The 25,917-nt window shown below is 35.2% G+C and overlaps 2 protein-coding genes across 3 annotated transcripts in view; both read right to left on the bottom strand.

Annotated features, from left to right (window-relative positions):
• The window catches only part of LOC110369835 (neuroglobin), a 100,233-nt gene that overhangs the window by 62,009 nt on the left and 12,307 nt on the right, over positions 1-25,917 (bottom strand). Inside the window, exon 2 of one of the 2 annotated variants that reach the window (XM_021325402.3) lies at positions 5,404-5,432. The gene's annotated coding sequence lies outside the window, so the exon portion shown is untranslated. Of the gene's footprint in view, positions 1-4,410; positions 4,564-5,403; positions 5,433-25,917 lie in introns of those variants that run through there. The other variant, XM_064038632.1, reaches the window with a different exon arrangement.
• On the bottom strand, positions 17,552-25,039 carry LOC135117957 (uncharacterized). The gene is made up of 2 exons (XM_064038631.1): positions 24,825-25,039; positions 17,552-19,434 (listed from the first exon to the last, which is right to left on the bottom strand). Exons 1-2 carry the CDS (start codon positions 24,842-24,844, stop codon positions 17,694-17,696), a joined length of 1,761 nt encoding a protein of 586 aa, XP_063894701.1. The 5' UTR covers positions 24,845-25,039; the 3' UTR covers positions 17,552-17,693.

Below are 25,917 nucleotides of genomic sequence, written 5' to 3'. Positions count from 1 at the left end.
CGATCGTTGTTTATTCAACAAATTAAAATTGTAGATCCAGTCACCTCGAACTGTTGAACCCAATTTTTAACCGTTTGAACACTGGGACAGTCATTTAACGTGCGCAAATTGCAATACTCTCTAAATTTACGCCGCGCAATGGTGGCCGAATCATTGTTGTGATAAAACTCAAGCACACAAAAACCACGGTCTGCTCCGATAAAACTTTCCATGGTGAATGAATTCCGAAAGACCGTTGATGCTATCCCCGCACCCCGCATGCCATTCCCGCGCGCCATTTAAATTTTATTCGAAATTTAGATTTCAAAGGACTTATGGGACACCCAGTACATGGCGGTTATTTGTTTAAAGGTATATTCAATTTCAGTAGGTACTCATAATAGTCTCGTCATTTACCACAGATCGTGGTACAAATAGAAATGGCAATGTCAAAGAGACGTTTTGCGGATTGAATATTCGGATGGCTCACATTCTACTTATCAGTTCTTAGCAGAGATAATGGAGTCAGTTGGATTGTTTTTGACAGCTACTGAATAATTGTGGCGAAGTAAAGCGAATGGCTGAGAGATTCCGATAAATCGAAAATGAATTTGAGTATAGTTTTAGTTAAATATCTTTGCTACTCCGAAATTAGCTACCAGTGGGTAGTGACTTCGTAATGTTCAAAATTTACAAAATCATTACAAACATATCATTCAAATAATTTTGCCGTTTTTGAGTCAAATATTAGTATGTCTTACGTAATTATTGCGCAGGTATTGTGCTGAATCTTAGATTGAGCCAAGCCTATGTTTCGCCCAAAATGTTAAAGATTTTATAGTAACTCGTGCAATATGGAGTATTTTCTCCCAAAAAGTTTTATATTATAACCTAAAAACTCCATGGAAAACCATGCATTCCATCCTCGGCATTAAGTATCTACCACTAACCGCTGTTTTGACTATAAACCGTCTCGTAAAGACGACACAAGGCGCGTATTTGCATAATGATTTCATTTGCGTTGGGCTGTCGTGTCGTAAACGCGGTAAATATACTACGAACAACTGTGTATTTTCCTAGGTCTATGGGCACAATCTGTTAAGACCGTTGCTTATTGGTGGCATGGCGTATGCATATATTTTGAAGCGACTTTAATTCCTGGCTGTCATTTGACACAACTTTGAGGGTCCTCATGAGCCAGAAAATCTGACATCCATTCTTGCCAAGGGGTATCGGGTTGCCTATGTGACTGGGTTTTGAGAAGGTAAAATAGGTAATCTATCTATGTACTCGCACTTAGCTGCATTGGGTTAGACTGAAAGCCGACCGCAATATACATAGTTAAGGCTAGGCAGATGATGACATCAAAAACTTAAAATACAGCATTCATTTGAAATGAAAATCTGTTCAAAAACTTTATTATTGTTTTCAAATAAAACGATCTGAGAGAAACTTGAAACCGGAGCATCGAACGTTTGGAACGGAACTACAGACGACAAAGTTTTGAGTGCGGCAACCCTTCTTGAGTTGAGATTATCGTGATTTTGTATATCTATGTAAGTATTTTAAAACTTCGTTTAGGTGTTTTTGTTTTGTATCCTTCCTTTCAGATTTGACTTTACCTAGGTAGGACGTTATGTATACTGATTAGGTAAGGTATGCCCACAGAGGACAAAATATTTTTATACCTAATTTTAAGCACTTTAAACAGATTTTTGTTATCGCGTATATAATATTCGAATAAAGAAAATTGAGTGACTATACTTTTATACTATAGTGATATTTTTACATGATGTAATGTTAAGAATATATTTTTTACATTTACGGTAAACACCTCATGTGTCTATTTACCTTCCCAATATAAAAAATACTGTATACTCAAAACCAACAAATACACTTCCCGGTTGACTAGCTGCAAAAATTACCCTTTGCAAACCAACAAGCCATATGTAGGCAAGCAAGTATACACTTGTATACAAATATATACGTGTAACCAAAAACATGGTTGCCATAGCAACAGGGGCCACCGATCGGGTTCTGTTTATTTGTCAAAGGATCACAAATACTTAACGAAAGTATCATTCAAATGTACGGAACTTGTGTACGTGTAACTCGATGGAAAAATACATATTGATCATGTGAAGGGCCTTATTATGGTGGTATGGGGAGGTAAATTGTATGTTTGGTTTTTAAGGGGAAGATTTCTTGTGGCGAAATTCCACCAGAAATATTCGCGAATATATAATGTCTATGCGAGTCTACTGCTAGTATGTGTTTGCGCACAAAGGATGCAATTTCGAAATGCTCACAGGCAATTTCTTACTTTTCGTTACAGTGATAGACCAAAAGAAAGATTTCTGTGTGTCACTATACCGCTCACCGGTGGAATCTCATCTTTTTCTCTCTCTTCTTGTTCTCGAAGGAGATCAGCTATGTAAATTATAGTAATAAATACTTCAGTATTGAGTAGGTAATAATAATGGCTAAGTTCTGATTTTGGTACCTACTTTCCTATATCCTGATAAAACTCTAAACCAATCAACACCTGATTACCCAGGATACCCACAATATACCTACTTCGATAAGATTGTAATAAAAAGGCGGATTCAAGAAGTAGGTATCAAAACAAATACTATAAAATCTTAATGTTCTTGCACCGTGAGAAACATCAGACATACGGGAACCTCTGACGTCATAAGTGCAACATTATAATAAAATTTGAAAGTCCAACAACCGAATTAATACTTTGACCATCAGCATAATGTCTTTAAAGGTATCTTGTTAGTGTACGAATATAAACGGCAATCTTGTAGGGTTCCGTAAAACGAAAAACTCTATTTAGTCAAGCAGCTTTAACTCAATTAAATACATCACCCAGTGTATTTGACAGCCAGGACTACGCAGGTTTTGACAACAAGGTTAATATTTTTTGTTCTCTCAATCAATCATAATATATGCTTTATCTGCCCAAGTTTTTCCAGCTGAGTACCAGTGGTTAATATGGAGCAAAAACCTATCTGAACCCTTCAATTCAGTTACCCGGTCAATACGATACCGATTGATTGTTTTAGTTGTCAGATATTCTGGCTTCTGACTACCCGTAATGACTGCCAAAGATGTACATTACAAAACAAATGACAAGCGGGATCTACACTGGTATGGTTATGTCCTATAAGTGCTCTTAAAATATTGGTGGAACGTATTAATTGTCCCAATATGAGATTACAAATATCCCTTCATTGTGAGGAATCCAGGTCATAACAAGCAATACGGAAAACATAATGCTATAAAAACTTGATTTCCCTGAGGGCTGTCGTCAGATGGCGTGAAACTGCTAGTGAGATATAAAATAATACAATAAACGACCATAATAAAAGCTTGAGTTGTTCCCATATGCATTACGTTTATAAATACATGGCTTCTAATTGAAAAGACTGAGAAATCTTCTTGGTTCCATAAAGAAATAAATTAATCATGATAATAGTCTTGTAAAACTTAGCTAGTGGCTAAGTAACAACCATATGGGTTGATCATAGATTAAGCAACCCTTTGGGGATGGATGGGAATAGATGGATAACCATCATTTTCTTACTGATATCCTTCATATTTTGGAAGGAACATTAAATTGTGGATAGCGGCTGTCACTTGTGGATCTTCTGCTGTGATTATGAGTAGTCCAAAGCCTGATGACTAGTGTTAACAAAGGTTACCAGGTCGCTTAAGTAACTGAGTTGAGAGGGTCAGTTAGGCAGTCGCTCCATGTGAAACTCTGTTACACTGTTGCGTCCGAGTAGACTGGAATTAGGGCTAAGTCTATGTATAGCATTATAGGGTAATGAAAAGAAGAACAACATCTTTGACGCCAAGGAAAATATTATGTACTTTTGTTTTGTTTTGTTTTTTATGAAAATATTTAATGATCAGATCGTAATATCTAGTTTTTTGATTTGTCCTCAGAATAAAAGCTATAGATATTAATTAGAAACTGAATAAGTAACACAATAAAAAATAGAGAATTTTCAAATTAACTACCAAAGATATCTAAAATTTCTTTGAAAAATCAGATAAAATATGACATAGAAGCATCTCTTTTTACTGCCAATACGCGAGCTGGATAGATCCTGAATAATAAAGGAGCATTTTATATTCACGTGACGTCATAAACTGGAGAAAAATAACCCCATTTTTATATCGAAACCCGCGCGCAATAGATATAAAAAAAATAACGAGATTGGTTTCAATATTAATACAAAGAAAAACAAATGATAAATTATTAATTATTGTTTTATCTTATTGACAATCGTATCCACAAAATACTCACATTACTTTAGGCTCCCAACCTCAATTCTTATTCACTTAAAATTATGAAAGACGATTCTGAAAATCTATGCTCTACAAAATACAAAATAAAACAAAGTATGCTCAACTTACGTCTGAAAAAAATATCCAGATTGATTACACACACTATTTCACAGAATGAACAATATATTTTGAACGTATTTTCAGCGCGTTTTCAGATTTTCAGCCACTGAATGCGACCTCGGAGGCGCGTCGACACAGACTGGCTCTACAGACTGATAACCATAGATGATAGGGCGGCTCGCAGACTCGACATTATGTTAATTTTGACAATTATGCCTACTAAACGTAACTGTAGCTTGTTCTATGCGTGTCTTTTGTAGTATAATGTATGATGTTGTCCTCGTAATATTATTTTATTAATTAAAATAATATACAAAAGTAACGTTTGCGTGTGGGCTGTATACTAAGCATAAAAGACACATTGAACGACTCGTTTTAACAATCAACTAACACAGAGCAGTAATTAAAATAATTTCACACGACGTTTACGACTAAACATAAAAACTGGTGTAAGTCAATAAACTCATATAAACAAATTATTTCCTTACTTACACCATTTTCTTTTTCTTAGCTCTAAAACAATGGATTATAAATTTATTTTAACGACTGATCTTAGCATCGTTAATCACCCAAGTCTTAATTAACCGTAAAATGTTTAGTAATTAGTCTATTATATCTGCTTTGTTTCACTTTTTTCCTGTTTGTAACTCGTGGTGTGTTAGTTTGATTTATTATCGAAGCGATAAAAACAATGGGTTATAATTTGTTTAGAATAGTATTTTATTGCTGTGGTGCTGATGTGTGGCTTAAATAACGACGTGTCTTGTAAACTATTCACACATTGGTGGAAGATTCCATTCATAAATTCATGTGTTTTTCTTATATATTTCTAACTGATATTTTTTTTATTTGTTACTGCATAAAATACAATGCATGAATATTTTTACCTAGGTACGCCATGAACGATTTATTGCTTCACAGATACTAGACATAACAATCTTTACTTAATCATACGTAAACTGATAGTAATTCATTTGTCATGTTTTTATTTTAATTACTTACATTGTCAATCTTGATACGCAATGCACAATCTGAAACAAAAAAAAAGTATTAAAATTACTTTTCCTCTCAGAGGCAAAAAAGTATTACCTACAAAATGCTCGCTAGCGGTGAGTACTCTTTGAAAAGGCTTTGACCCTCCGCCTCGCTCTGGCATGAACCATTTTGTACTTCTCTCTCCCTCGCACACACACTTAAACGATTGACGTAACGCGGGAAAATGTGGCCGGGAGTCAAACTCGAGGATTTTGCTTTCATAGACTCAAATAGAACTATTTAAGCATAATTTGAGAAGTATTTGAGGTTCCTTTGCTTATCTTTTGTTTATATTCATTAATGGCCGCTTCCAATATCCTAACTATCTTTTGTTTTCATGACTAGAGAAAAAAAATTGACATTACTTGTATGGGACTAATGTCAAATTCATATTAGCAAAACCACATATGGATGGAGTGGAGAACAGGGAATGGCCGTAATTGAATGAGTCAAAGGATAGTAGACAGTAGTACATAATGTGATTATTATTATTTGTGAGCTTACAATATTTACTATAAGTAGATTTCAGTTTTAATTGAGTTGATAAGCTTATATGATTATATTAATATCACGTAAGCCAATTTGGCAAAATCGGTGCTAGTAGTTGACTTTGCAAACAAGGGTATAGTAAACATTGTAACATGTGATATTTGGTATCTTTGAAGTTTAATCAAATAAGAATAATTCCCTCCCTATTGATTTTAAATAGGGATAATAAAAATGTCACGAAATATGATTATTAGGAAAATTCCCTTTGAACACTACTGAAAACAGCTAGTAATAACCCACCTTCACGTAGTTGGGTAAAAAAATACAGTTACAATCTACACTATTTTCCACCAACAAAACAAAATCTAAAATTCCCAGATTCTCTACCAGATGGACCATGTACCACTAAGTAAGTAAGTACATTTGTACATAGAATATTCTGCATAGTCTGACATTGTTGGTACTACAGCTGTTGTTTCCCAGTCAGTGTTTGTACATGATAATTGAGAGACTACTGCCGTGTCCATCACAATGGAATGCTCGAGGAAATGGAATCCTGTTCATGTTGTTTTGTTTTAGTTAAGACTGATGTTCATGAGAAAAATATGGGAGTAGGTTTGATACTGAGGATTTTGCGTAAAAATATTGCTTCAATTTACTGTCGTCCGCTGGTAAAATCATTTGCCTAGGTTCTTTCCCTTCTGTGTTGAAGTCGGCTTCCAGTCTTAGCGGATGCAGCTGAGTGCCAGTGTTTTACAAAGAGCGACTGCCTATTGACCTCCTCAACTTAGTTACTCGGGAAACCCAATACCCTTAGGTAAGACTGGTTGTCACACTCACCGGCCTCCGACTACACGTACACGGTTCATCCGCGTTGTAAGGAATTTATAGATTGCCAAGATAGTGTGCATGCTAATTACAGTTAAAATTTAGCTTAATATATAAAAATCTACAAAGCATACCAAGTACCTGTACTGACACCGAATAAAGCTCTCAACATTAAAACCACTAACACTCCATACAAGAGAGCAAAAGCCTAGTATCTGACATTGTTACACGGGTCTCAGCCGCGAGTCCGTGACAAATTAGATTTAGTTGTACACCAAGCAACTATTGATATTCCGTCTGTTTGCTGTGAAAACTTAGTTTATGTTACCGTCGGAACTGGACGGATGGAGGGAAAAATCGTGAGAAAGGTGCGAGATGAAAGTTGGATAAAAACCCTGTAAGTATTATCTTTGTAGCGCTTCCAACAGGTATCTGTGGAGATCAAAGGGGGAGGCCTATGTTCAGCAGTGGACGTCCTATGGCTGAGATGATGATGATGATGATATTTATTATGCTCACTTGTAGCACAGTCGTAGTGCATATTATCCAGTACAGATATTTTTGTCTAGACACATATGATAGTCCATGATGAGGTTGTTGACATGATTATGACTTTGTTGACTTTAAGATTTGTTGATTCGATGACTATCAAATGGCTTTTCCGCAAATGTTCTTATAATATGAAGAAACTAAGTACCTAAAATCACGCTTTAATTACAGCACTAGTGGTGCTGCTGTTATATTAAAGCTGTTTTTCAGCCGACTATCAAAGACGACCCTAAACTTAATCTATTGTATTAGTTCGAGCCTTTAAATAAGTAGGCAGGTACATATTTTCCTTTTTTTTCTTTTCAGCAAGTATCATAAAAAGTTACATCTTTTGCATTTTTTTATTCAATTATGAATTCACACAACACACCTCATGCACTTTTACTATCAACTTCAACCACTTCATATTCACCCCCCCTCACAACAGACATTGTCTCCCAACCTTCAGGGGATCGAGCCGTCAGAAACTGGGTCAAGGTGCAGTACGGAACATCTGTTACAGTGTGGCGCTTTGATCGGATGCTCGTTGTGGGTGACTGGGGGTTTTTTGTAAGTACCTGTTAGGTATGTGTTTTGTATGGTAAATAAGTGGGGTTGTTTTAATGCCGTATCTTGTAAAACGAGGATTTACAGGTAGGTAACTGTTAGGTTTGCATGTATTTTGCATGGTTAGAATACCTAAGTAGGAATGGTTTTGGGATTCTGTATGTCATTTTTGAAAGCGAAAATAGTTTTATAGAATTTTATATAGACGACGTGCTAGTGGTACTTAGTGGCAGTGGCAAATGCTTGCGCATTATAATATGTGTGTGTGGAGCTGTGCAGCTGGCTGATCTTCTTACATGAAAACAGCCACCGAGGCCGAAATTGACCTCGGTTGCCATTATTATTATTAGTAGAACATTGATGACACACTAAAGTACTTATAAGGTGCTTTATTTCATCCTTGAATTTTACATGTTCAACATTAATACCTATAATAAAGTAGATACTAAAATGTAAACGATGTTTTTAACACCTAAGCATATAATAATGCATACAACAAAGTCACAATTCATAAATTATTCGGTACCTACCCAATACTGCATGATCGCCAATGAATGTCATTTAACAACTGAATTAATGACAAAACAACAGCATCTTAATTGTTGTATTACAAGTACATAATCATCTAACATTACAATCTTTATAAACCGGTATATTTCGTTTCCATAAGGAAAATACAAGGTACGTACCTAAGAGTATGCGCATACTACAAACTTTCAGTCGGCCGATAGTTTGTTTGAGCTCATAAAATCAGTATGAAGATGAATAAAATAGTATGTGGCAGTCCATACATTACAAAGATCAGGTGTTTTGCCGGCATCAGACCAACTGAAAATCTTGATTCGAATTAAGGTTTTCCTTTAAAAAATATTGTTGCTAACCAGCGAGTTATCTGTCGGCCACCTGTTTAGTCTCCAGTTTGCGCGTACTCTAAAGGTACCTTAATCGTCCATTCCGCACGAGTGATTATTTTATCGAGGAAAGAAAGAAATATTTACTACGGTGGAATGAAAGAGAAACAATGGATTTAGTCTTTATCATTTCACGCGAATTCTTGCGAAGTCTAGGAATGTTATCGTATTATTTTCTGTTCGGTTATGCGGGCAGAAAATGTACCACGCTTTTGATTTCTTTATCTACTATTGGTGATGGTATAAGGACAAAGCTACATAGTCCTATATAATAAATATATCAAAAATAAACGAATTGTGAAAAACAAGGGAAAATATAATTTTCTGAGATTTTTATTCAGAACATAAAATCAAACAACGTGAGTATCAAATAAAAAGGTGCTGTCTATAAAAATGGCTGACAATGATATCTTGGTTGTCATAAAATATTATTACCTCGTTAAAGAGATTTATGAAATGATTTGAAATGGGAACAAAATCGTAAAGTTTTTAATTAATATGGCATCTTAAAATTGTTATCTATTTTCTACGGGTACTTTGAATTTAAGCTAGTGATGCAAGGAGGTTTAATAACTGTCAAAACTCAAAAACAAATACATAACTCTACTTCAATCTGCAACATTAAAATTAGAAAAAAAAAATACGGGACTTATTTTATCTAACATCTCTATTCCTTAAAAGCTTTTGATAATCATTTTGTCCCATTTGCGAACTGAGTTTATTTGATTAAATCTTATTCGAGCCTGAAAAGGGGCTACAAGTCTACGCAACTTTTTCTACCAAAAACGAGACAATGATAATTTTTACGTTAATGGTGACTCGCGAGGCGTGACAAAATATACTTCACGTTTTAACGCTTTTTAAGGTTGTTCAGACAGTGGTTCTTTTAATCTGAAAATTGGACCTTTGAACGTAGCGAAATATTTAATCTAGCTTAAAAACAGCGCATAAGTTTTTATACCTTCGAGTAAGAGTTATTCACTTTTAACCAGAAAAATAATATTTACTAAGAGGTCGAACCACTTTAGGGTCGCGTCAATTTAATATTTTCAGCATCCATAAAAATATTCATCGATCCAATACACTCTGTCGACATTGAGGGATCCGCTATAAAATATTTACCAATAACAAATTTAGACTGCGAGGCGATCCATTTTTTTCCACGCAGTGTCCCACATCGTCTCACTGGGCGACTAATCAAATTTATCAAAACGCCAGCCTTTTGGGTTTGTTAAATCCCATTTTTTCCACGTTTCTCGCTGAAGGAATTCGCGTAAGATATTCGTTTTCTAAGCAGTATTTGATGAGGATTTTACTTAGGTTATAATAACATTAGCGAGGCGTTTTTTTGGAGCTCGCGTAATATATTTTGGGTGTACAGAATGATGTGGAATTAGATATGTTTGAAGGAAGAGGAATTTTCTGCTTTTGACGGCGAATTTGTTAACTCTTATTTAGGAGGGTGGAAAAATGTCTGCTGTAGAGAAAAATATATTGCGCATCGTGAAATATTATATTATCTAATGCACCTATGTATAATCATTTTTAAACAAAGTCTTCTCTCAGGTTTTTTTTTTCTGTTCATGAAAAACGCGAAAGAACTACTGCACGTATTTTTATGCGATCTTCACCAATAGATAATCATTATAACGTGAAAGGTCATTGTCATTCATTATTTCAATCATTTCCCAGGCCTAGCCAGAACAGTTTTTATCGACATCAAACTTCTTGTAAAAATAAAAAATAAACTAAGTAACCTAACCTAACTAAATACTTTTAAATAATATTTATGTTCGTTTCCAAGTTAAATCTAACCCGAAACTCAACATATTCCAACACAGTAAAATTGACGTGTTAATCGTGCGGAACCCAACCTGTTTGGAATTTAAAATTAATCGCAATATCACCACTAAAAGGTTTAGGCCCCAATGGAGTAATTACCGAATCGCTTTGGGTCCATCTCGAAGGACCGAACCTAAACACCGGACAAAATATTCGATGTTACTGGTTTTATTTGCATATGGAGATCATTTTTACCGAGGAGTTGACAGAATAGTACGCTTCTCTGTGAAATATAGCATCCTCCGAGCCTTTTTCCCAACTATGTTGGGGTCGGCTTCCAGTCTTACCGGATGTAGCTGAGAACCAGTGCTTTACAAGGAGCGACTGCCTTATCTGACCCCCTTAACCCAGTTACCCGAGAAACCCAATACCCCTAACTTTACTAATAGGTACTTTTTGTGAAATATAGTCGAGCAATTTAAATAATAATAAACTGTATACTTTGTTTATTTTTCTTTGTCTGTAGCCACTACTACTAAGTACATATAACAGGCCATTACTAAGTCAACAAGATTATACCGCATCCTAACTTCCCAAAGGTAAACTTAAATGTTAGTATCACCGTGGGTAATATTGCAATGTTCAAATGTGCATACGAAATAAAGACTGCAAGCATGAAGCACACATAAGGGGTTAACCCCGTACAATGATATGATTATATTCACTGCAACACATATTATCACCATTAAAATATTTCCTAAGACTACCGTACTGCAGACTAGTCGGCCCTACCAGTTGATTTTTTTAAAGAAAATCGTGAATTCAATCAAAAAAAAAATTAATCGATCTGACATCGGCTAAATACCTGATCGTTGTTATGAGAGGACTACCATTAATTTCCATACTGATTATGAGCCCAAACAACTATGTATGCATGTAGTATGCTCTCGCCCACTTCAACCTCTAGGTCTAGTAACATTGTGTATTATCCATGCACAAGAATAAAATACTAACTTCTTTTCGAACACTCTAAATTCTCTAGCCGAACGAACAATTTATCTTTCTTTAATTAAAACAAAAAGTTTCCTCTCAAATCTGCGTCTGAACACAAAAAGCCCGTAAAACCCGAGAGTGCCAGTACGTATAAACAAAATCATTTGAAAATAAATATTTTTTTCTACCTGCGTCCGTTGACGAAACACTGTGCAGGAACTCTTCACACAAAAATGTTTACGTTTATCTATCCGGTTGTCTGTTGGCTTGTGCACTGTGTACGTACAAAACTCAAAACTATGTGTAGGTATGTATGTTGGTCATAGTGGGAACGTTTTTCAGATATTGACGGAATGTCTCTAACAAAATGAACGAAGAAAATTTTTCTTCTAGATACAAAAAGTACATAGAAGGAGCCTATAATTATAGACTCTACCAAGTTTTTGAACTTTGTTCCCTATGATTAAACTTAATCTTTGATTATTTTATTTTATGAATTCATGTTCAGCATCCCGCATATCTGCTGAAGTAGGTACCTAAATATAGAGTTTAAAAGTCAATACGACTTTAAAAGGCTGATACCTTGAATTCAAACAGTCGAAAACCTATACAGCAGTCATTATACACCTTAAAAATACATTGGCCTAGAATTGGATAGGGAAGCCACTATCTTTAACGACATATGTAGTTACAATGACCGTCAAATAAACGGGGCTAGTCTATTCTCACCCCGATTTCCCCCATTTATAATGGCTTGTATTGACAGCTATACTCAACTGGCGTCAACATTTTGGCACGCAGTGTACATTAGCCACAATGATACTTTGACAGGTGTTGCTCGGCAGTTTGTGAGTCATCATTATTTTGTGCTCCAGTTAATCAGTTAGATATAGGATGTTTGTTTTTAATTACACATGCGTGCAGTAAATTTTGGTCACTATCATTTTATGAAATGTCACAGAATATGTGAAAAAATCTGTTCATCTGTCTTATCACACTTTTTAAGTATATCTTGGATACCAATGACTGTGTCTTTCGGAGGGCTCGTTGAACTGTGGGCCGTGGCTGTCATTGAACATCTTTGGTAGTCATTACTTTTATGAAAAGAGTAAGAAACTGAGAAGGATTGTGATTTTTTGCCGACCCATTTTACCTCATCTGTATTCCAGATCTCCATATAAATTGCGTGTACCTATGTTTGTTTAAAGAAATAGTTGGTAAACCAGTGCTCTACTAACCCTTGTATCTTTGTTTAAACCATTTGCTTTTATTGCTAAGGGAATATAGATTAATGGTGTTATTTTTACATAGTAAACGCGTGTATAAAATTAGTTAGGGAAACGTGTGGTGTTATGTCTTAAAGCTAGTTAGGAAATATACCAATAGATAAATGTTACCATTGACAGTATTCTTGTACCTCTTCTTTCAAGCAAAAAGGTATTAAAAGTCATAGAAATATAGAGCCTTTTGGCGAGCTTTTTGATATGCTGGTCTACGCAATGGATGAAGCTTTTTGCAAGACACAAAGTTTCCGAAATAACAGTCCCTTTAGGCCCTTTGCATTGATAGCTTTTTCCAAAAATAACCTAATCTAGCCGTCCTATAAATTCTAATACGTAAATATTTACCCATTAACAAACTCCCATTACCATATAAATATTTCTTATAATTAGAAATGAAACGAAAGCTTAGCTGATATTCCTAAACTAATCGTATTACACTAACAGCCATTAAAACTAACCCAATTAATATTAAAATTATCAACTATAATTAAGTAGGTAAGCAAATCCCGACTAATATACACGAGTAACTTGTTAATAAGCATTACTTTGTAGGACTGTAATTATGTAAATGTCTTACTGTTTTACATACTTAGGTTATCGTTTTAGAATTTGCGTAGATATGGGTATGTATATGCGGGTATTCTCGTTCTAGGACTATTCCATACCATTATGGATTCTGAGATTGAAAAAAGGTGGGAAGAAGTTGTTTTGTAACTAAGTAAAAGACAAGAGTGTTGCTTATGTACGTCTTCATGGCTTGAAAAAAATCTTATTTTGTGTGCAATTCTTTTTTATATTTTTATTTATCATACAAACATTCCATCTTATCAAAGGTTTTTTAATAATCTCGATTATTTTAATATACCATTCTAATTTATTGTCACTCGAACCTCTACCACCACACGCTAGTTTACAATGTAAAGTACCTACTATAATTGTATCGTGCCTACATTTTCCATAGTAAAAGTTCAAATAACCAGAGCATGCTAACCCAAAAGGAACGATACAGGGAAATATTTTCTATCGATTCCTTTCATCGTGCACCGTTTGTTGAACAAACTATTGTAGGTATCTCACAAAGATGTGCACTGGGCTTTACATTGAACATGATAGAACGGGGAAACGTAAGGATATAGTAGGTAACATCAATAACGTATGTACGTACTTTGTGCAATAAATGTAGGTTGTAATATGTATGCAGTTGCATATGAATAGATAGTGAATGATTGGGGGGTGTTGTGAGGTGCCCAGTTTTTTTGCCAACAAGTGTACACGCAGTACAACAGTTTTTTTTGCTGCAAATAAACGGCATGCGGTATAAGTATCTAGATATCCGTATCTACGTATCTATAATTTTAAAGATTGGCTATGGCGTATATTTAATTCAAGACAAAAAAAAATGATTTGTCGTTTCCAATAAATTTTGATAATGGCGACATCTTGTCAACACAAACGCCTACAAAAGCCCTATAACCATTGTATTAAATTTCATCTCTACAACTTAGGCCATCAGCTGTAAAATGTCTAAAATGATCGCTCACTTACGAAGTTTCTAGATTCAGCTGAAAATTATGTAAATTGCTCTTTTGGTAACGCCGCCATTTATATTTCTCTTCAATAAGTATTTCAAGTTTCAGATCTGATTATGAAATATTTATTACATTTTGTTGTTGGCATATTACCTCTATATTACTAGCTTCTACCAAAGGTTTCACTCGCGTCCCGTGGTAGCGAGTCCGCGCACCTAGATAAAAAGTAGGTACGTATCAGCCTTCCACTATAAAAGGAATATCTAACACTGAAGGTTTTTTCAAATTGTACCAGTAGGTAGTTACTGAAATTAGAGCGATCAATCAAACAATTGATATTTATTTTTAAAATGCTGAAAACTGTACCTACTATTGCTTGCACCAAATAAACTGAATTTTAGACTGAAAGTTAGACTCCAGTGAGAAATATACGCTCAAGTCTCAAGAAATTTACCTTTTCATAAAATAAAACAAACTATGAAAGAGTTTTCCAGGGTTTCTACAAGTTGTAGAAGATCTCTTTAACAAACAAACCGACCCGCATCCGACCATCTGTCGTCTTGTCGTTATTTTAATATCTACTAATAAATTGTAACGTTCTATTTTCATACAGAAATGTTAATTTATATTTAGACTTTATTTAATGTTGAAACTATTTTAATATGTTTTTGTAGGACGCTACGATATTTCATAATATTACCGAGGTCGGACGATCGTAATTTGTTAAATTAAACTTTTAATTTTGAAATCATAGGCAGTCGGATTTCTACACACTTTCCATGAATCAAGTCTTCGCGTTCCTATTGGTGAACTTTTCAAAGCGGCACCAAAGATTTTATTTACAAAATAGTTTAATTAATTGAAAGTCCGTCACTATCTTTCAGTGGTACAAAACACACGCTGTGATCCATTGTATTCAATGCTGGCAAAGTCATAGGTAAAAGCTAGCTAGTTGCTAGAAACTACATGAAGGTGTACCTTTGTATTACATGCATTTAATATCAAAGGCACCCATCCTTGCAACTTGCAAGCTAGCTTAATATAAAGCTCAGTCATCCACGAAATACATACGAGTACATTCAATAAAGCTGAAATTCCAGATACCAGTACTCTAGTAACTGGTACAGGTATCTTACCGGTACTTAAGAGATGGTACAGGAATCTCACCGGTACTTAAGGAACTGTTCCCAATTCCGGAACTAATATTAGTGGAACCGTTCCTATGATATCAAAAGGAGTTCGTGCTTATTACATTGAAATTATTCAAGTCTTGTCTTCTTAGTTTGTTAACTATTTTAATAAGTCACAGTTTGGGATTATAATGCTTTATTTTAATAGTGTATTTTCAAAGGGATGGTAGTGGAATACATATTTTAAATGTCGCCTTTGAATACATCAAAAGAGACGAATATAACCTGGTACATGTACCTACATTGTACGATTTGTTAGAAATATTTTTGTGAAGTTGTTTTAACTAACTAGAATCTTACATTCTTACGATAGATATAGGATTTAATCTTCCTTAAAAAATATATCATCGTCCCCTGCCCTCTTTCCAACTTTATTTGCGGTCATTTTACGTGACATTCTTTTCAGCCATAAAGTCTGTTTTGTCATTTCCAAAAAAAAAAAAAAAAAATTAGTAAGTTCACATCCTATCCTTTCAAATTTTGACTCATACAGATTCAAACCTGGAGCTTACTACACCGAAATCTTCCATTCCTATTAAACAGCTTTATATAAACAAATTCCTCCCCTAAATACATTCAGAATGTTTCTATTCACACACACACACACACACATACAGACAGACAGAACTGAGTTTTTATTTATTTTCCTGAAGAAAACATTCGCATAGTTACCGCGTTCTAACGTAACAATTTCATTTTAACGATAGCTTTTTGTTTTTAAGCTTATGTATTGTAAACTAACAATGAATTATTTAATGTTCGAGTTGTTTGTAGTTATGCCAGACACCTGTATAAAAATATAGAAAGATATGTATTTTAAAAGATCGTCGTATCTAGATGCATTTCTTAAAATATATCTTAGATATATCAATAACTGCGTGTTGTCGGTCTTATACGGGCAAAACCGCTCTTCTGAGCAAGCATTGCCGTAGTGAAAAATCGAGTAGAAAATCCGCTAGTATGACAAGCTGTTTTTACTGTAATTATTGACAATAATTAAATTATTGACTCGGGTATCCGCCTTTTTTGCTGCAGAAGTGATGGTCACTTTCTCTAATAGTTGTATTGTAATGGATAAATTAGTTTTTTTTAAATGCATATCTGTCACTTACATTATTAAGAAAACCTTCAGGGTTACAGTCCACTATTTATTATAAATGAAACTTTCTTTTATAAAAAGGCATTAAGTTGAAAAATAGCAATATAAAGTGCAAACACTCGGGCTCATAATATATTGCTCCCGCTCCACGACGGTATAATGATCAAAAATGACTCCCGTAATACGAACAGCGGGCCTAGCATGACCGCCATAGAAACAGCTTTTGTCTACCGAAGAATCGACAAAATGACAGATTGAAGAAAGATTTCTATCGATCCGAGCATGGCGATGTTTGACATCGAGAAAAGAAATGTTTCTTTTCTTCGTCGACATGTGTCTATCGCGTCGAGCATGACGACTATATTTTCTCTACTTTTGACATTTGGGAGTAGATATAACTTTCTATATGAAATGTCAAATACTCTACATCTCATCGGACCTAGACAAGAGTAGACAAGAATATTATTATAATTTTAAGATCTCAAAAAGCATTTACAAAGTATGTCGGGGTTCTACCGTCGTCATGTGGTCAGTTTTTATGCTGAGAAGAATCAGTGTAAAGCTCAAAGAACGAGCTATACGAGTGTTAAGCCTCTCGACATTGAAAACGTAAATGTGCAGAGATGGTGCAGTATTTGTGCGGAATCTGTCTCCTAGGATATCTTAGGGTCTGCCTGTTCATATCAATGTAAGTACCTACCTACAGTCTATTTTATTTCGTTGTGCTTTCCAACCAAAAATATGACAAAGTTTTCGTCCTTATAGATAAGTTAAATATAGAAAGATCTATTCATTTATTATTGTTTCTAAGATTATTTTGTCTATTATGTAGGTACTCTAGTTTCCGGAGCGGGGAAACTATTGAAATTACTAAGTATTACTACTAAGGAATTTCGGGAGACAAATTAAAAGCGTGTTACCGATTCTGAGGTACTTTTAATTGTAAAAAAACTAATCTACTGTCTGACCCATCTCGGCGCAACATCTCCGGTGGGGCGACTTATCTACCTAAGTTCTTAGAATTATAGTCAGCACATTATACATGTGTGCGTACAGACTTAATCTAGGGCCGAAGGCTGGGTGGTCACCATAGCTCCTCCGACCTTAAGAGGAAAATTATCGGGAGAATCGATTTTAGATTGGTTCCGATAATTTTTCTTGAAACACGTGTATTTCAGCAATTTGAGCCGAACAACATAAACGGAAAATACAAAAATACTTAAAATAACTAAACCTAAGGTCACGTACACCAAGGACGCACTGAAGCTACTGTCCCTTTTATCAAAAACACTTTCGATCACTTCACTATGTTTTAACGAATACGCCATATATTTCACTTCGTCTAGATTTATGCCCTTCATATCAAGTGCACGTGTACTGGATAGCTGTGCGTTAGTGCGTAACTGAGGTAAGGCGATGATTGGTACTCTTTTCACCACATCGGACTCTATGAAGATACGATGATTAATGTGTATGCCATGAATCTCCACCTCACAGGGTTCTTCGATGGTCATCAGGTAAGTACCAAATACCAATTGTCTACTGGTCTCATCCTTGCATCGTTCTGTTAGTGTGGTCTTCTCTTCACTATACAGGATCCAGTTGTTGTTAGCGACTTGTTGGACTCTGACCTGTTCGATTTCTATTGGATGTTGTTTGCAAAGGGTAAGGTCGTTTTCGAAATTCATAAGCTGTTCGACACAGGTAAGTTCATAGAAGGGGATCCTGTTGTCTGCAGTGCAGAGGAAGCGAGCACCGGCAGAGAATGGTCTACACGGTATTGCGATTGGTGAGTATCTATTTTCTTTCGCCAATAGGTAAGGGTATTTGGGGAAAATAGCTAGGGTCTTATTTTCGGTGTCATGGAAAATTGGTAGGGAGTAAATCTTATAATAGTTATAAGTAACATTATCGGTAAGTGGTATCTCCATTATAAACGTTATTTGATTACTTTTAATAAATGATTTAACACATATAATCTCTTCTATTTTTAACAAGTTCGCTTCGGCGGGAGGATATATTAAGCTTTCATATTCGGATATTAATTTAAGATGATATAAAAGTTCTGAAGAATTAACAATTGATTGATGTAAAATAGAGACTCTGCTTAATGCAAGTGCAGTTTCGATTTCACTTAATCTAATAAATATAGTACGAAAGTTACTCATGAAAACATTGAACAACCCAGTTAAGTACGTCAGAAAAATCCAACTATTTTGCTGAGCAGTTAAATCTTTAATTAATGTTTCAATTTTAGTTAACCTGTTATGGAAGTTAATTGTATTCTGTTCAATAGTTTCAGTGGCATTAATAAAACTGTCAAACATTTTAGAGACCAATGTTAACCTTTTAGATATAGTGATTTGACCTTGATTCAATTTAGAAATGAGATTATCATACTTCAACGCATCATCATGATCCAAATTACCGGTAACAATTTTTATAATAGAGCCCAGTGGATTAATGAGTCCTCGTTTAGATCGTTTGGATGGTATAAGCTGTTGGTATTTTTCTACAGTTAAATCACGTATGGAATCTGTATGCATTTTAATAGTCATAATTTCTTGTGAGTATGATGCATTCCAATCAATTAAATTACAAAGCGCTTGATAGTTGGTAGAGATGTAGTTAAGGTCAGTATAAATTTGATCTAGGCTGATGATCTTTACAATAGTCCACTGATCAGTTTGGAAATATGCATGACCTTGTTTCACCGGTAAAACTCCTGGATTACCTTCAAGATTTTGCAGATGAAGGGCCAGCGACAGCATCGTGACTGTCATCAATAATATGCCGCACCTGTGGAGGACGTTTTATATTTTAATAGGAATTTTGGTATCCCTTTCTCCTATTTTTATAGGTAAAATATTTTTATCTGCTTTGCCTGTTACTACAGCTTTTATATATCGGGGCTTATCCTTACTTTTACGCTTATTTATGTCTTTACCGAAAACAATTTCTCCTTTTTTAAACTTTATTTCACCTTCACCACCCTCTCTCTATTCTTTTCTTTAATATTAACCATTTTGTCTGCTAAGTGTTCGTATAATGTTTTTATTCTTTTGCATGATCTTTTACTAATTTTTGGAAATAACGTTTTTCTAATTCTATGCTAAACGGACTGCTTGAGTCGGTATGTCCGAAGACAACTTCAAATGGTGCAAGTTCAGTGACTGAGTGAATAGTGTGATTGTATGCCAGAACAGAATAAGTCATAACCGAAGCCGCATCAGTACATTGTTTTTCGTATTTGGCCAGTCTGTAAATTTCTATTATAGTGGAGTGGAACCTCTCAATAAGACCCATTGAATTGGGGTTATTAGGGGTTCCAATGTGGAAATCAATTTTATGTAAATTCAAAAATTCCTTAATTAGTTCATTATTAAATTCGGTTCCGGGGTCTGAGCTTATTCTTCTGGGTGTACCGTAATACGAAAAATATTTCATCAGTGCTCTAGTTACTTCGGGAGTTGATTTTCCCTGAGTTTCGATTGCCTGACCTAATTTGCTAAATGCGTCAATTATAGTTAAATAAGTTTTACCTTCTATACTAAAAAGATCTATAAATAGCTCTTGAAAAGGCGCGTCTTGGGTTTGTGTTAGTTGTAATATAGGTTTGATGGGTTTCCTATCATATTTCATTCTACGGCACCCATCGCAACTGTTTATGACGGCTGTTACAGTTTCCTGCATTCTATTCCAATAATAATTTCTACGGAGCCTAACTAGCGTTTCTTTTATGCCTCTATGACAGGTCTTTCCTTCATGGTGTTTAAGTATAAGTGCCTTTTGCTCTCCTTCATCTTCTACAAAATAACTCTTTCTGTACATTCAAATAGGTTAATAGTTCCCTTTCTGAATAGTTCAATTATTATATTGCTAAATAGTTTCCGATGTTCATTCTCCTCAAAATAAATGAAATATTTTAATTTTGGCTGTATGTATTCCTTTAAAAAGTCCTTTACTAATTGCGGATTATCTTTTGGCAGGAAAACTTCTAATATCTTTTGTTTGTCACGTGACAGGTTCTTAACATGCATTTGATTTTTAAACCATGAAAATATTAAGATTTGATTCGGCTTGGTGTCGATCGCCTCATGTAAAATAGGTATACCGGTTGATTCTAATTCTACAGCGGAATGAACGGTTTCGTTCGACTTACTGGACACTGATCGTATTGGATACTCATTTGTATCGTAGTGAACTTCTCTAATATTGTCGGAAAAATCTATAGGACTACAGGTCATAGTTCGACTAGAATCAGATATCGTTACTGTTGATGAACCTTTACTATCTGCACATTCATTTAGATTTTTATCTTCCTTCTCATCAATATTAACTGCTAGAGACTGATTTTCGTCGTCTGTGAGTAAGGCATTGATTTTTATTCTGGACAGAGCGTCTGCATTTGTATTTTGTTTGCCGTTTTGTGAATTAAATCAAAGTCGTAATCTTGCAAACGTAACCGCCAACGTGTGAGTTTGCTACTAGGGTCTTTAAGAGATTGGAGCCAAGTTAAGGGACGGTGGTCAGTATATATATAGAATTTTCTACCGTACAGATAGGGCCTAAAATGCTTTACTGCCCACACTATAGCGAGCAGTTCACGTTCGATGGTACTATAACGTGATTCTGTATCACTGAGGGTACGACTAGCATACGCAATGGGCTTGTCACTGCCAATCTGTCCTTGTGACAGCACAGCGCCTAGAGCGACATTGGATGCGTCGGTCGTCAGTATAAATGTTTTGTCATAGTCAGGGTATTGTAACAGTGGGGCATGTGTCAGGAGTTCCTTGCATTTGTTAAATGCGTCTATGTATTTCTGGTCAATAACAATTTTGTTGCGCTTTTTTAAGCAGGCTGTCAATGGTTGAGTAATTTTTGCAAAATCTTTTATAAAACGTCTGTAGTAACCTACAAGTCCAAGAAAGCTCTTAATCTCTGTCGTTGTCTTTGGTAACGGGTAATTCAATACAGCGTTTATTTTGTCGTCATTAGGCTTTAGCCCGTCTTTAGTTATAGTGTGTCCAAGGTAGAGCACTTCTTTGCGTAAAATTCAGATTTGTCTAATTGAATTTTCATGTTAGTTGTTCTAAGTCGGTCAAATACAATTCTTAATTTATTTATCATTTCGTCAAGGCTATTTCCGTAAATTATTATGTCATCCAAGTATACCATGCAGTGGAGTCCTTGCAGACCACGCAAAATATTATCCATGGTCCGTTGGAAGGTAGCAGGAGCGGTTTTAAGTCCAAACGGCATTCTGAGAAACTCAAAATGGCCATTTTGCGTCGAAAAAGCTGTCTTCTGTCTATCCTTCTCTTCTACTTCTATTTGGTGGTAGCCGCTTGCTAGATCCAATGTGGTGAAGTACACACTCTTTCCTAGTTTGTCGAAAAGGTCATTAATATTAGGTAGGGGGTATTTGTCGTCTATGGTTATGTCATTCAGTCGTCTGTAGTCTATTACCATCCTGTATTTAATTTCACCAGACGCATCCTTCTTTTTAGGGACAAGGTGAACTGGAGCACTCCAAGGGAATGAGATTCTTGTATAACATTTTCATGAAGTAATTTTTCTACCTGATTATTTATTTCGTTTTGGATGAAAGGTGCCTGTCTATAGGGTTTAATGTATATAGGATCTTCATTTTTGGTACGTATGTGATGTTTAACCTGATTAGTAAACGTAAGGGGGATTTGGTCACAGTAGAATATGTCCTTATATTCCCTACAAAGTGCATAAATTTTCTCACGTTCTTCGCCATTGGTATGATCGAGTCTTAATTTATCTAAATTTTCTTCAAGTAATTTGTCAATTTCTAGAGGAGTATTGGTCGTAGTAAAATTAATGTTGTATTCTGTATTTTCATATGGCGTTACTGTGAAAGGTTGGCAAATAGTCAGTTGTTTTGGGCAATCTGAAGTGTTTTGAATTACTGTAAATGCGTATCCACTATCACAGTTTACTAAAGCACTAGGCATTCGTAGTCCATTTCGAAATTCTTGGTAGTCAAGAATAGCGTCACCTGAATATTGATCTACTGGCAATTTAAATCGTTGTTCTGAACGTGGCTGTACAGTAATTTTATAATTTAAATTATTATTGATTATTGGAATACAAGTGGAATTCGTTTTAAGATTCGTTCTTTTAGATCAATAATTGCACCTAATTGCTGTAAAGGTCGTTACCTATAAGCCCGTCATACCGTGGATCTACTTCGTATACATAGAACTTATGCCAATCGTCACTAACAAAGGTAGGTAGAAGAGGAATTTCTATTACTTCATTATGTCTACTAGTAGCATGAGTACTAACCACCTGAAAATTTTCATTACGTATATAGTCGTAAAAATACTCATATGCTTTTGTAGGACCAATGAACGATCTCATACTACCAGTATCTATCATCATTTTTGCGTCTATCTCTTCTACATAAATATACGGTAGCTCTAAATTAGAGTCAAAATTTAATTCTAAGATTTCTTGTCCGTCGAGGCACTCTCCTGAAAATCCAGTGCCTGAATTTCATTTTCTGATTGTAATTCATAGTCAACATGAGTCTCGTCATGATAATTAATTTCATTTGAGTCACCATAATAGTCATCGTCATAGTTAGAGTAATAGTTATTGTAATAAGGCTCATAGTCGTCAGCAGACAATTCATTTAAATTGAAACCTTGTGGTACATTCGATTTAGGTTGGGCTGTTCGCATAGACACATCAGTAGTTTGCGTTTGAGGTTTTAGTATTTGTGGGGTATTAGAATTATTGGGGGATTTGTAACCAAACTGCTGAGGTTGCAACGGTTTATAGCCAAACTGTGGCGGTGGCCTGTATCCTAATTGTTGGGGTGGCCTGTACCCAAATGGTTGAGGTGGCCTATACCCGAATTGTTGAGGTGGCCTGTACCCGAATTGTTGGGGTGGCCTGTACCCAAATTGTTGAGATTGGGGTAAGTACCCAGGCTTGGGGCGTGATGTTAATGCATTTGGTAATTGACCTTGGGGCTGATTGAATTTATTCTGTGGAATACCGAAATTAAATTTAGGTGTGGTAATATTATTTGGCAATAAAGGTTTGTATCCCGCTGGCGTCATTACCAATTTTGATCCGAAACTGCTAGATTGACCGTAAATGCGATTCCTAGTATTATACTGCTCTAAGAAATTAACTTCCTCAAGTACTATACTCAAGGCCGCTTCTAAACTAGAGGGTGCCTTAAGCCTTACAATACGAACCATATTCTCTGGGAGATTGTATAAGAACACATTCAAGGCCGTATTGTTATAAATAATTGTCTTTGCACTCTTCAAATCAGTATCCTCAATCATGTTGACCTTGGACATCAATAATGATCGAACACTTTGGATTCTATTACAAAATTCTAAATAACTTTCACCGGATTTAATTTTTAAGGATTCTAATTCGATATTAATGCACGCTTCGCTACGCGGGTCTCCAAAATGTTGAATAAGTAGATCTTTAAAAGCAGACCATGTCACAATATCTTCACGTTCTGATAAGAGCGCTGCGGCGTCATCTCTCAATCGACTAGTTAAAACATTATAAACGTAAAGATTTTGTTCGTGGCTACCCTTATATCGGTCAAGGACATACTGACACTTTCGCAAATAAAGATTTAACTGTCTTTTATCACCATTATACAAAGGTATTAATTGAATAATTTCTTTGGGTATTTGTTCAATAGTCACTGAAGTCATCATGTTCACAGAGTAGAGAACGGAACAGATAAAACAATTCGTGAGAGTACAATTGACTATGCTATGAAACACACAAGATAACACAATTCAAACATAACACACGTAAATCAGAAAATAATTAGACGCAAAATGTATGTAATAGTTTAGGTAATAAAATTAAAAATATTAATGTATAAAATATATATTTTTTTTATATTAGGTGTAGAATTACATACACTTTACTTATTACTTTTAATAAAACACATTTATAAAAATATCAATGCAAAGAATACACTTGAGATAACAATTAATTGGCGTCTCTGAAAGTTTAACTACTCTATGTCGGTTCTATTTATAGAACACAATGAGATAAGCCAATAATCTAAATGAACACGTTATAATGAGAGAGGTTTAATCTCAAAATAATGTAGGTATTAAGTATTGGGGGATAGAGGAACATGGATTGGCGAAAAAATCACTCACCAGCCAGCTGCTACTCTCATCCTTGGTATTCCTTTGTTTGCCCACACGCACCAAGAGTAATTTATTTGGTTCGTCGGATTTCACTCGTCCTTAAATTCCCACAGCTATCGTGCAGCTCGTCCTCGAGACACGCGACGAATTTAAAACCGCGAAGAATTTAGGAATATAACAGCGAAATCCTACCGGCTGCGCCACTCTAGTTTCCGGAGCGGGGAAACTATTGAAATTACTAAGTATTACTACTAAGGAATTTCGGGAGACAAATTAAAAGCGTGTTACCGATTCTGAGGTACTTTTAATTGTAAAAAAACTAATCTACTGTCTGACCCATCTCGGCGCAACATCTCCGGTGGGGCGACTTATCTACCTAAGTTCTTAGAATTATAGTCAGCACATTATACATGTGTGCGTACAGACTTAATCTAGGGCCGAAGGCTGGGTGGTCACCATAGCTAGGTATTGCCCTTCATTGCAAGAAAATAATTAAACAGAAGAAAAATATTTAACAAAGCTTTATTGTTGCAGGTTCTTTGTTCGGGTCCTGCTTAGGTCATTACATAAGCAACAACTCTACATTACTAACCACTGTTAGCAAATTTTTTAAGCAATTTGTTTTTGCAGTGAATACAAGGTTAGTATACCTAATATATTCCAACAGGTATCTGTGGAGATCAAAGGGGGAGGCCTATGTTCAGCAGTGGAAGTCCTATGGCTGAGATGATGATGATGATGATGATACCTAATATTAGATATAACCTCTATTTCAGATTGTAGATACTGAGTGCAAAATACTGAACATAAATGCCAATTATCCTGACAGAGTTCATAAACAATCAATTTTCAATAGTTCTCTCATTAAGAACAAACTGCGCAGGCTATATGACTCTAGAATTGGACAGTTTTATCTGCTAAGGAAAAAATGACATTTTAAATAAACAACCATTATGATTTTAATATTCACATTCTTTATTAAATGATATCATTTCAATAATTTATAATTTGTAAACTGACGACCCAGTTGTCATTTAGCATCCTTTTTTTGTAATCTGAAACAAGAACACAAAATTAAATTAACATTCATTTTCAGGGGATT

Source organism: Helicoverpa armigera, chromosome 16, assembly GCF_030705265.1.
Source record: "Helicoverpa armigera isolate CAAS_96S chromosome 16, ASM3070526v1, whole genome shotgun sequence".
In the NCBI taxonomy this organism is placed as follows: domain Eukaryota; kingdom Metazoa; phylum Arthropoda; class Insecta; order Lepidoptera; family Noctuidae; genus Helicoverpa; species Helicoverpa armigera.
The sequence above is the reverse complement of the archived record's forward strand: the minus strand, read 5'-3'. Positions and strand labels throughout refer to the sequence as shown.

What these genes read in the sequence shown, in the direction of transcription:
- LOC135117957 (XM_064038631.1), bottom strand. Translation starts at nt 24,844, where the DNA reads ATGAGAGTAGCAGCTGGCTG. An exon ending in ATGAGAGTAGCAGCTGGCTG is followed by an intron (nt 19,435 to 24,824) that starts GTGAGTGATTTT and finishes CGTCCTCCACAG; the next exon opens with GTGCGGCATATTATTGATGA.